The sequence below is a fragment of the Mirounga angustirostris genome, unplaced genomic scaffold, assembly GCF_029215605.1.
Source record: "Mirounga angustirostris isolate CCGP_5_RB_7025 unplaced genomic scaffold, mMirAng1.0.hap1 SCAF_1, whole genome shotgun sequence".
Taxonomy (NCBI): domain Eukaryota; kingdom Metazoa; phylum Chordata; class Mammalia; order Carnivora; family Phocidae; genus Mirounga; species Mirounga angustirostris.
This window is the reverse complement of record NW_026991709.1, coordinates 96,346,798-96,360,178: the sequence shown is the minus strand read 5'-3', so window position 1 is coordinate 96,360,178 and position 13,381 is coordinate 96,346,798. Positions and strand designations below refer to the sequence as shown.

At 36.0% G+C, this 13,381-nt stretch overlaps 1 protein-coding gene across 1 annotated transcript in view; it reads right to left on the bottom strand.

Moving 5' to 3' along the window:
* The window catches only part of ZBBX (zinc finger B-box domain containing), a 110,393-nt gene that overhangs the window by 29,165 nt on the left and 67,847 nt on the right, over window positions 1–13,381 (bottom strand). The window contains 4 exon segments of the mRNA XM_064590345.1: window positions 3,431–3,567; window positions 5,454–5,533; window positions 6,681–6,781; window positions 7,182–7,291. Of these exon segments, the coding sequence (XP_064446415.1) occupies window positions 3,431–3,567; window positions 5,454–5,533; window positions 6,681–6,781; window positions 7,182–7,291 (428 nt within the window).

Here is a 13,381-nt window from a genome sequence, read left to right as displayed (position 1 = left end):
TAATCTAATCTGTCACATCAACAGGCTAAAGAAGAAAAATCACAAGATCATATCAATAAAAGCAAGCCAGAAATGAAAGGGAACTTCCTCAACTTGATAAAGACTATCTATAAAAAGCCCTAGAGTTAACATCATACTTAATAATGATAAACTAGATGCTTTAACCCTAAGATCAGGAATAAGTAAAGGATGTCCCCTCTTACAACTCCTTTCCCACATCGTACTACAAGTCCTAGCTAATGCAATAAAACAAGAAAAGGAAATAAGTATACAGATTGGGAAGGAAGAAATAAATCTAATTTTGTTCACAGATGACATGATTGTTTATGTACAAAATCTGAAAGAATCAACCAAAAAACTCCTGGAACTAATAAGTAATTATTGCAAGGCTGCAGGATATGAGCTCAAGATATAAAAGTCAATCACTTTCCTATATAACAACATGAATAAGTAGAATTTGAAATCAATAACACAATGCCATTAGCATGCAAAAAAATGAAATACTTAAGAATGAACCTAACAAAATATGTGTAAGATCTGTATGAGGAAAACTAGAAATCTCTGATGAAAGAAATCAAAGAACTAAGTAAGTGGAGAGATAGTCATGTTCACAGATATGAAGACTCAATATTGCCAAAATGTCACTTCTTCCCAACTTGATCTATAGATTCAATGCAATCCCAATTAAAATCCCAGCAAATTATTTTGTGGATATTGATAAACTGATTCTAAAGTTTATATGGAGAGGCAAAAGACCCAGAAAAGCCAACACAATATGGAAGAAGAACAATGTCACAGGACTGACACTACACAACTTCAAGAATTACTAAACAATTATAGTAACCAAGACAATGTGGTAATAGTAAAAGTACAGAAAAATAGGTCAATGGAACATAACAGAGAATCTATAGATAGTTCCACATAAATATAGTCAGCTGATCTTTGCCAAACAGCAAAGACAAAATGATGGAGAAAAGACAGTCTTTCAACAAATTGTACCTAGAGCTGGACATCCACATGCCCCAAATTAATCTGGACACAGACCCTCCACCCTTCACAAAAATTAACTCAAAAGAATGATAGACCTAAATGTGAAATGCAAAACTATAAAATGCTTAGAACATAAAAATCTAGATGATCTTGGGTATGGTGATGACATTTTAAGACACACACTAAGGGCAGGATGCATGAAATAAATAATTGATAAGCTGAATGTCATTAAAATTAAAAATCTGTTCTGTAAAAGACACTGTCAAGAGAATGAGAAGACAAGCCATAGACTTAGGGAAAATATTTGCAAAACACATATCTGATAAAGTACTGTTATCCAAAATATTAAAAGATCTAAAACCTCAACAGTAAGAAAATGGAGAGCTCAAATAAAAAATGGGTCAACAATCTTAATAGACACTTCATCAAAGAAGGCATAGATGGCAAACAAGCATATGAAAAAGTGTTCAACATCATATGTTATTAGGGACTTGCAAGTTAAAACAACAATGAAATCCACTCAACAATTTTTGGAATGACAAAAATCCGAGAAACACTAACAATACCAAATGCAGGCAAGGATATGGAGAACAGGAAGTCTCATTCATTGCTGGTGGGAATGCAAAATAGTACAGCTACTTTGGAAGACAGTTTGGTGATTTCTTACAAAACTAAACATATTATAACCATGTGATCTAACAATTGCAATCCTTGGTATTTACCCAAATGAGTTAAAAAGTTATGTTCAAATATACATGGATGTTTATAGCAGCTTTATTCATAATTGTCAAAACTCAGAATCAACCAAGTTGTCCTTCAATAAGTGAATGTATAAATAAATTGTGATACATCCAGACAATAAAATATTATTCAGTACTAAAAAAAAGGAGCTATCAAGCCATGAAAAGACACAGAGTCACCTTTAAGTGCATATTAGGTGAAAGAAGCCAATATGAAAAGATTCCATACTGTATCATTCCAGCTACATGACATTCTGGAAAAGGCTAAACTATAAAGTAAAAAGATCAGTGGTTGCCAGGAGTTCGGAGGGAGGGAGATAACATAAAAAGGCAGGGCACAGAGTATTTTTAGGGCACTATAATGATTTTTTATGATACTATAATGGTGGATACATGTCATTTTAAATTTGTCCAAACCCACAGAATGTACAATACCAAGTGTGAACCCTAATGTGAACTATGGACTTTGGGTGATAACAGTGTGTCAATGTTATGTTTGATTGTAACAAATGTACTACTCTGGTTTGGGATGCTGATAGTGGGAGGAACTATGAGTTTGTGAAAGCAGAAGGTATATGGGAACAATCTGTATTTCCTGCCCAGTTTTGCTGTGAACCTAAAACTGCTCTAAAAGTAAAATCTATTTACATAAATCAAGTATCTTTAAAGTAACACTTAATGGGTATTTATTTATATTCAGCATTTTCCTAAAGGCAAATGGAACACCATGCTGCAGGTAGGTAAGAAAATATCTTTTGGGAGCCCTGTAAAGTCCTAAAATCCCTGTGGATATAGTTCATAATTGGTCATAATAATTTAGAGCCTTATTAGTTGAAGATGTCAAGACCAGCAGGATTACCACAAATCATGGTTCTCTACCATCTACTACTCAAACAGAAGGTAATCATCAGTTTTATGACTAGTTATTTTAAATAACACTCTCAAGTATCTCTCATATCCTTCATATAAGATATATTTATTAGTTTTTCTGAAAATCCTAAATAGATTAAAAATAATATTTGAAAGGCAGATTAGAAACAATCTAGTTCCTATGTTTTAGTTTAGGAAAATGCAATCTAAGAAAGCAAGTGACATATTCAAGGTCACAATGATTTAAGGCAGAAATGGAAATGAAATTTGACTCCCAGACCAAGATAATTTATTGTGACTGTCTTTAAATGGTGCTCTCACCATCTGGAAATTGAAACCAGACATTTGCACACAGCATTCTAATCTATAAATTCTAAGGAAACTATTAGTAATAACAATGTAGATATATAAACACGATGATTTGTTTTGGTTTGGTTTTATCACTTACGTGAAACTTTACATTAAATTTGAATATTTTGGGAGAAGATTTAATGCAAGGGAGGGCAACAGGGTGACAATTAGATTTTCTTCACTAAAAGCCCACCCATGTAACCTTTTAAATGCTAGCTCAGTCCATAATAACTTTTAGAGAGACCAACCAACATTGGCTGCTTTTCTTCTGAATTCAAACACTGTTGCCCATTGACTGAAAAGGGTATTTGCTAGAAAATTATATATATTCAACCAAGTTTTTCTAAGTACTAAATTTTCTGGGTTTGAAGTGAATAGCTTAATAGGTAAAGCTTTTACATACTGCAATACCTACTGGTTTTATTAACTTGCCAATATTCATTGTTAATGATATTAATCCACAAGGAAAAAAAAGTTACCTTTTGAGTTATTTTTATAAGAAGAGCTGGTGTTCAGATGAAGATGTAAGAGATCTGTTTTTCCCTTAGTGAAAACATGATGTTGATGGACGTCAGTTTCATATAGAAAAGTATTCTGATAATCATGAAATGTGTAACTTTCATGTTTCGGGATAAGCAAAAGAGAAGAATTGAAAGAAATGATACATGAAAGAAAGTAAAAAGTCCCATTTTATTAAAACAAATACAGTAAACCCTTTAGGGAATAGGGTTATTCATATTAATTCAATATTTTTTTAACCTTACTGTGGACACATTCTAAACCACAAGTAACTAAATAGCATTGTGGATTTTAAAGAAAGGCAACTGGGCGAAATCTGATTTAACTGAACAAAGTCAATTGAAAACTTCTTTTAAAAAAATTATTCTGAAGTAAGTTTGGTTCTTTATATTCTTTCTTCTAAAAATGGAGAGTTACCTTTAAATCTCATTGAAGTCTGATAAAAATCAGGGTTTTATTACTTAAATAAACTTTTTATTTGTTTAGCAATGAACTATCAGAGTCAAAAAGCCATATGTGATATTTATTTTCAATTTTTAATGACGTTTACTATATACTAGCATATGTACAATTTAAATAACATTTTCTATGAATTGAATAATATATTTAATAATACCGAATATCTATGTAAGCTTTACATAGTACCACCATAAAAACTGGATTATGTTCCTGTGTCACTTATGATTCTTTATAGTTCTTCTTAGAAAAGAAGAAACTCGGGGCATCTGGGTGGCTCAGTCCGTTAAGCATCTGTTTTCCCCTTGGGTCATGATCCCAGGGTCCTGGGATAGAGTCCCGCATCTGACTCCTTGCTCAGAGGGGAGCCTGCTTCTCCCTCTGCCTGCCGCTCCCCCTGCTTGTGCTCTCTCTGTCTCTCTCTCTCTCTGACAAATAAATAAAATCTTTAAAAAAAAAAAAAAAAGAAAGAAAGAAAGAAAAGAAGAAACTCTACAGGCACCTCCAAACCCAAGATGCAAAACCAGTGCCAAACCACGATCAGTAACTTTCTCTGCCTTCTGTAATACCCTACATGGAGGTCAAAGCAGGACTTGTGATAAGATATATAAAAGAATCAAATTAGAGAGCAGATATGTCATTCATTTCCTTAGGAATACAGTAATCCTTACAAATCTCTTATCTACTGACTAAAAGGTTATCTCCTGCCAAAAGCACATTTGCTGCTAGGTATCTGGGTCTGTGTGTCCAAACATGGGGCTTTTCGGGTCCAAGGGCATCCCTTAGGCCCACTGCTGTTCCAAAATGCTGATAGGGCCTAAGTTGATCTGAACTATAAGCAAAAAATTGGTGTAGGGGCTACTTAATAGGAACTTCACTCTGCTCTTTACCCAATTCAATACTTTGTAGTCAAAACACATGAAACCCTAGCTAAAGTTTCAACAGCAAAGCAGACCTGGAGTCCTTTCATCATTGCTAACAGATACAGCTAGATACTATTTTTCACTTGGAAATGACAAAATTCTAAGAAAAGTTACAAAGTGAACCACTGTACTTCACTTATTTAATTTATCACACAGTAAAATCTACCTAGTAAGTAATCTATAATTTGGGAGCTCTTTTTGTCTCTCAAACTAATCATTAATATATCTGTTTTTACTTAGGTTTGATAGCAAACTAAAATATGAAAAATCCAAAGAGTATCTTTGGAGAAAAGAAGAAAGCTCATATGACATATATCATCCTTGGTAAGCCATTTCAAATAATAATGCTAAAATCAGAAGTAACTATTAAGTAATCCAGTTATTAGGTAAGAATATAAACATATCATTATAGCCACTTTTCTAATTATTGAATGTTGGCAAATATTAGCAATATTGTACACAAATTGAAACATGGCTTTAGTAAAATATATTCTAACACTGAAGTCACATGTTTTTTACATCATGAATTTCTCATTTAAAGAGATAGTTGATTTTGGGGTGTAGGTTTTTAATAAGCATCAAAAGTGAATTAGAAACAGCTTACCTTTGTTGACCATCTGCATCAGCTAACTCAACTTTGTAGGGCACTATGTCTCCTGGTTCTTCAAATTCCTCTTCGTAAGTCTTATTAAATGCATGTAGTATAATATTAGTATGTCCAATAAATGTATTATACGTTAACCAGCTAGCTTGTATGCAATATTTAGAGAATTTTCTTCCTACAAATAATGTCATTAGCTTTCTGACTATGTGCCATAGAACATTAGTTCAAGAAGATCTAAACAAATTCAACAACTATTTGTTGAGGGCATTTGCTATGTCAGCCATTTTATCACTACTATCACACCTAGAAATAACACTAACAGCTGTTTTATTATGTAACTACTGAGTGCCAAGTAGGCTAGTGACTGAAATGTTTTTAGTTCTCTGGACAGCATGGTATAAGCTTACTCTGTGCATCAACAAAATAATGACAAGCACACACACACATATGTAAGCATGTGTGCTTATTTGTTCAATATCTTAAACTTATCCAGAGGAGAATTAAAGTGTTTCTAGGCACACACACACAGAGCAGAAGCTATTAACCTAAAGAAGAAAGTAGTATTTAAAGGGATACTTCTTCCATCCTAGTCTTTTTCTGTGACAACCACAGGGACAGAAATATTGAGGACAAGTGGTACATTCAGGTACTAGATGACTAGAAAGTCAGAAATGTGCTGAGTTTGTCAAAACTTAAACCTTCAGTGTAAGCTCTACCCCTGATTGGCTCAAGCTCCAGTTGATTCTACTTTGTGTCTTCTAGAGGTTTGTATTCAAGTTATTATTATCCTCCATTCCTTAAATCTTAGTACCATTTTTCCTTTAAATAGAAAATAATATTAGGTGACATTCAAGAAACTACATGTATACAAATTATATTAAATAGATACCATATTAGGAGAATAATTTCTGTTTAAAAAGACTGATAACGTAAAGACCTAAATAAAACGAACACTAACCTACATTTCAACAAGTTAAACGTAGTACATTTCCCACACTACATGCTTCCGAAAATGGCACAGTATCAGCACAGCTCACAAATTTACTGCCCACATTAAAGATAATACTGTTTTATTCCTTTCAACATATTTAATTCAAACTCTTATAAATTTCCTTCCCAACAATGTTGAATTATGAAAAAAGTCTTTGTTGAAAACAATATGTAGTTGTAATTATATGTTATGAATTTCTTTTTTATTAAGTAATAGAGTGGTCATTATGCACTTACATCATCCAGTTCAACTATTTTTAGAGATGGCTCAGGTCTCTCTATGTTTAATTCTTCTACTGGCAGAAAAAGCGCTGGGTGTTGTACTTTGGTCTCCTCAACTAGGAAATTAGATTAGCAAATAATATCAAAGAATACACCTGATATCACCTGAGAATTCCCTATCTTCAAATAACATGGTCAACAATAAAAGAATAATGTTCTCTTGTGCATCCACACTAATATGTAAATGCTATCAATTCCCCCACTTCAAGTTAAGACACACATTTTCTTACCATTCAATGTTTAAATAAATGATTTAATTTAAGGCAAAGTAAATCTATGGAATGGGAAGAGGCGTGTGCTTGATTCTGATCTAGAGACAAAGGGTGCACAGTCTAGTTGAGGATAACATAGTAAAAAACAAAACAAAAACAAAAACAAAAGCAGATGCTGACTAATGCTTAGTGTGTAAAATTTGAAATAATAAATTAGAAAATATCTAATCAAGTCTGAACTAACCATCACTACCTTCATCACTTTCATTCTGGGAACACTGTGCCTCACTCGCAGTTTTACATTGAGGTATGAATGTATCCGGTAGCATGTTTCGAAGTTGCTCCTGTGGAGTTCTACAAAACGAGAAAGAAGCAATTAAAAGACTAAAATATATTATCTGAAGTTTTCCCAGACAAGATCTTGATTTATTTCACAAATGAGTGAGTATACAAAATTAATGACAAAACCAAAGCTATGCCTCTAATTCACAGAAGAAAAGTATGATTGTATAACAGAATCTTACTCTACTAAAATAATTTTGTAAATCAAATTAACATCACACAAGATTTTACTTTTTCTTAAGATTCTATTTATTTTTTTTTGAGAGAGAGGGCGAGAGAGCACAAGCAGCGGGAGGAGCAGAGGGAGAGGGAGAAGCAGACTCCCCGCTGAGCAGGCAGCAGGATGCAGGACTCCATCCCAGGACCCTGGGATCAGGACCTGAGCCAAAGGCAGACGCTTAACCAACTGAGCCACCCAGGCATCCCCACACAAGATTTTTCAATTGTATGTCCTACTATTTTTCTTTTTTTTTTTTAATTTTTTTTTTTTATTATTCATTTGAGACACAGAGATACAGAGAGAGAGAGAGAGAGAGAGAGAGAAAGCATGAGCAGGGAGAGAGGCAGAGGGAGAGGAAGAAGCAGGCTCCTCGCTGAGCCAGGAGCCCTATGCGGGGCTCGATCCCAGGACCCTGGGATCATGACCTGAGCTGAAGGCAGACGCCTAACCATCTGAGCCACCCAGGCGCCCCTGTCCTACTATTTTTCGTTTAGGATGAAAATCAAAATAGAAGTCAGCGTTCTTGCAGAAGCCGCATGGAGTCCATGAAACATGCTACACTATTTAAAAAACTAATTTATGGGGGCCCCTGGGTGGCTCAGTTGATTAAGTGGCCGACTCTTGGTTTCAGCTCAGGTCATGATCTCAGGGTCCTGGGATCGAGACCTGTGTCAGGCTCCATGCTTAGCAGGGAATCTGCTTGAGGATTCTCTTTTTCCCCTCTCCCTTTGCCCCTCCCTCCACTCATGTGTTCTCTCTCTCTCTTTCTCTCTGTCTCTCTCTCTCTCTTTCTCTCTCAAATAAATAAATCTTTTTAAAAAAGTACTAATTTGATAGGTACTAAGGGAACCAAAAGACATTGTTCTAAACTTTCACCAAGCCAGTAGGGTGATAAAATCTGCTCCCACAATATGAATGTAGTGTGTTCTGGCTGTCACATTTATCACCCAATTAACGAGGTCTGTATGGCCCATCTCGTATAGAAGGCAACAAAACACAGGAATTCTCAGAAGTCAAGATTATGCATATGGTTCCACAGGATATTTCCAAATTATTGGGAAGGTGGCACTTTCCAATCAAGAATATAAGTAGCCACATTCCTTCCAGACCATGCCAGCTCATGGAGTCCTCATGTAAAAGTCAGGCCTTCTTAATGATAATAGTATGTAGCATTGATACAAAGCTTAAAATGTACTAGGCTCTATCTAACTAATCTGGGGTATTAAATATTAATATGTATGTTAACTAGGCACCAGTATTATCTTAATTTTACAGATGAGAAAACTGAGGCACAAAGAAGTAAATCAACATGTTCAAAGTCATTCAGGTAGTAAATGCAGAAGAGGAATTTGAACCCAAGGAGTCCATCTCACCAAGTCAATGTTCTTAACCATTACTCTATATGGCCTCTCTCCCAATTTGCAAAGGCAATAAAATTTGATAATCTGGGCAAGCTCAAAACAAACTGGCACCTGGCCACGAGAAAACTCTTTGCAGTTTGACACAGATTTACTGTACAAGAAACTCAATCATAGATGCACATGAATGTACTATTATCCAGGACTCCTTTCTGAAGTAAAAATTTACCTAATTTAATGAGCAAAGCCTTGAACCAAAGGCTTTTATAGACAACAGAGTATTGGAACCATTGATTGTTTATTCTAAACTCAATATTTTGCAGATGAAAAAATGTGGACCAAGATATTTTACGGAATTTGCCCATGAACAAACAACTAGTTAGTCAATGAACTAGGTCTGTATTCTAGATATTGGGACCCCAGCACCAATGCTTGCTTGAAAGTTCATGCTACATAAATCAAGGGTGAAATATCTTTTAGAATAAGATCACCTCACCAGATTTACCTGAAAATTTAAACAAATATTTATTGAAGACTGACTAATTGACAGGTACACACTACTGAGTTTCATACCTAAAAGACTGTTATGGGCATTACACTTTACAAGAGATATAGACAGCTTGGACAGCAGTTGCATAGGTATAACCAGTAGATGAATGAACTTAAAGCCCTGTCAAATAAACCACAAGGGGATACAACTATACACCTATTAAAATGACCACCACCTCTAAAACCATCAGTTTGATTCCCAGAGCAATTAGAGAGGAGGGGAGTGGGGGAATGGGTTAGCCTGGTGATGGGTATTAAGGAGGGCACGTACTGCATGGAGCACTGGGTGTTATACGCAAACAATGAATCATGGAACACTACGTCACAAACTAATGATGTACTGTATGGTAACTCACATAATAAAAAAAATTATTAAAAAAAAAATAAAATAAAATGACTACCACCAAACAAACAAACAACCCTGAAAATACCAAGCACTGGTGAAGATGGAGAGCAACCAGAACTCATACACTGAGAGAAAGGGCACAAACTGTGCAGGTGCTTTGCAGAAACGGTCTGACAGTTTCTCATAAACATCCACTTACCATATGATCTCGTCATCCCAGTCCTGGGTATTTACCCAGGGAATTAAAAATTATATTCAAACAAAAACCTATTTGCAAATGTTTCTAACAGATTTAGTCATAATTTTCAAAAACTAGAAATCAGCAGGATGTTCTTCAACAGATTAATGGCTAAACTGTGCATCAGAATAATGGATATTAATCGATAAACTGTGCACCACAATAAAAAAGAATGGATTTTGATTCACTGAAGAACACAGATGACTCTTCAATGCATTTTCCTAAGGAAAGGACACAAAAGGCTACATATTGTGTGGTATCATTTACATGACATTCAGAAAAAGGCAAATGTGTATGGATGGAAACAGATTGATGGTTGCCATGCGTTGGGGAAGAAGGGTTGAGTACAAAGGGGAAGCAAAAGGGAATTTGGGAGCAATGGAATTGAGCTATTTGGTACTATGGTGAACACTTGACTCCAGGCATTTGTAAAAACCCACAGAATTGTAAACAAGTCTGTGCTATTCAAGTTTTAAAAAGTACTCAGGATATGGACATAACCCAGTGAATGGCAGAACCACTCTAAAGGATGTGGGAAAGAAATGAGGGCCATGGCCTCAGTAACTTTGGAGAAAAAGATTTTGACTGGATACAGTAGGCTAAAGATAAAAAGCACACAAACAATGTGTAGTAGTGTATATGTGCGTATATATATATATATATATATATATATATATATATATATATATATACAGTACACTACTATATAGTCGTGTACTATGTGTGTATATACACATACACACACACACACAGGATGATAAATGAATAAATGTATCATAGATAATGAAAGCCAGGATTCTCACTGTAGGTGAAAGAAACTACAAATAAGCAAAGGGAGAACATGATGCTGGTTTGGAGTCAGAGGTATGAGTACACTCATGTTTACTTTAACAGATACTCAGGTAGATAGATACAGAAATAAATTTGGCTGTGTTTATAGTGGGTAAGTATACATACATATATTTCCTAGATGTTCTTTGAGAACACCTAGGCTCTGTGGTACCTTTGTAGCCATGAGCATACTTATAATCCAGATCTTGGTTTCTGAATACCATTTTCCAAAAAAAAAAAAAAAGAAATCAAGATTATTTGGAAAAATTATTTCTGGGCTAGGGCATGGAAATGCATCTTGGGTGCCAGAAAAATGAAGAGGTGTTACAAGCAAACCAACCAACAAACAGAAAAGGATGAGACCACGTTGAAAGCAGAGAGGAGTCAACCTAAATCAGCTCTCTCAGTGGTCAAGACAAGAACCATCTGAGTCACAAAATAAATAACAATAGTATGGGATATTAATCCAAAAAATAAAACACACATCCAGGAGTCTACACAAATAAACAACTGAATAAATAAATGAAAGGGGGAAGGGATATTCTTCCTTGAAGGATTCTAATTAATAAGTATAGAAGAAATGAAGGAAATAGAAAATCCCCAGCTATTCTGCTTCTGGCAAAATCCACTGATATACTAAAATTAGTAAAGTTTAAGGAACAACAGGATTTTGTATCATCTCAAGGTATCTCCCCTAAAATCTTTCTTAGTTACTATGATGTGAATATGTCCCCTCCCAAAATTCATATGTTGAGATCAACGTGATGGCATTAAGAGATGGGGGTCTTTGGGAGGTGATTAGTTCATGAAGGTATAGCCCCCATGTGGGACTGATGCCCTTATAGGAGAGGTCCAAAAGAGCAATGTGAGGACACAGCAAAAAAATAGCCTCCTATGAACCAGGAGGCAGGCCATCACTAGACTCTGAGTCTGCCAGTATCTTTTTTTTTTTAAGATTTTATTTTATTTATTTGTCAGAGAGAGAGAGAGAGAGCACAAGCAGGGGGAACGGCAGGCAGACAGAACAGCAGGCAGAGGGAGAAGCAGGCTTCCTACTGAGCAAGGAGCCCGATGTGGGGCTCAATCCCAGGACCCTGGGATCATGACCTGAGCCGAAGGCAGACACCTAACTGACAGCCACCCAGGTGTCCCTGAGTCTGCCAGTATCTTGATCTTGGACTTCCAATCTCCAGAACTCTGAGAAATAACTGTTTGTTGTTTGCAAGGCACTCAGTTTATGTCATTCTGTTACAACATCCCAAATGGACAAAGACAGAAATTGGTACCAGAAGTCTGGTGCTGCTAAAAATGTAGAAGCAGCCTTGGAACTCACTGATGGGTAGAGGCTGAAAGGTTTAAAGTTCATACTAGAAAAGAACTATACTGTTATGAAAGAACTTTTAAAGACAATTCTGGTGAGGACTCAAAAAGAGGAGAACTGAGGAAAAGCCTCAATCTTCCTACAGAATACCTAAGTAATCCTGAAAAAAGTATCAGTAGAAATATGAAAGATAAGTACCATTCTGCTGAGGTAGCAAATGGAAATAAGGAACATATTATTGCATACTGGAGGAAAGGCAATTTTCATTAACAAAGTGGCAAAGAACTTAGCTGAATTGTGTCTATGTCCTGGTGTTTTATTTAAGGTAGAACTTACAAGTGATGAAATTAGTTCTGTGGCTGAGGCAATTTCTAAACAAAGTGTTGAAGGAGAGGCTTGGTTTCTCTTGACTGCTCATAGTAAAATGCAAGAAGGGAGAAATGATTTAAAGACAAAATTATTAATCGAAATATAAGCAAAACTGAAATATTTGGAATATTCTCAGAATATACATATTGAAAAAGAATGAGAGGGCCTACTCAGGAAAGAACAAGAAGTAAATGCCCAAAGGGTCATCTGATAAGGAGATTAATCAGAACCATCTAAATAGAAGTCATGACTTTTATCAGAGACAATGGAAAAATGACCTCCAAAGGCAATTCAAAAATCATCAGGGCTATCCCTCCAATTGCAGGCACAGAAAGCTCCAGGCCACACAGCAGAGAGCACCTGTTGGGGCAATGCCTGGTGAAACTATGGGGGCAAAGAAGCCCCTATAACCCCAAGCTAGAAAAGGTCATGATTCCAGCCCAAGGGAGTCACAGGATGTGAGCCCACACAGAGCCTTCATAGGAATGGGACCACCCAAAGCCATGGGAGCAGAGACACCCAAAGTCTTGGGAGCCCAGCCCCAGCCCAGCATAGCTGTGGGGGCATTGCCTTAGTGTGTCTGGAAGGCAGGACCCCCGCTCTAGTGTGTCTGGAAGGTGGGACCTCCATCCCAGTGGGCCTTGGAGTGCAGAGCATCAATGAAAAGGATAATTCTCAAGACTTAAGGTTTTGTAGAATTTGCCCTGTTGGGTTTCAGACTTGCTTAGAACCTGCTACTCCTTTCTTCTTTCCTATTTCTCTCTTTTGGAATGGAAATATTTATCCCATGCCTGTCCCACCATTATATTTTAGAAGCACATAAAATGTTTGATTTCATAGGTTCACAGAGAGCAATTTGCCTCAGAATGA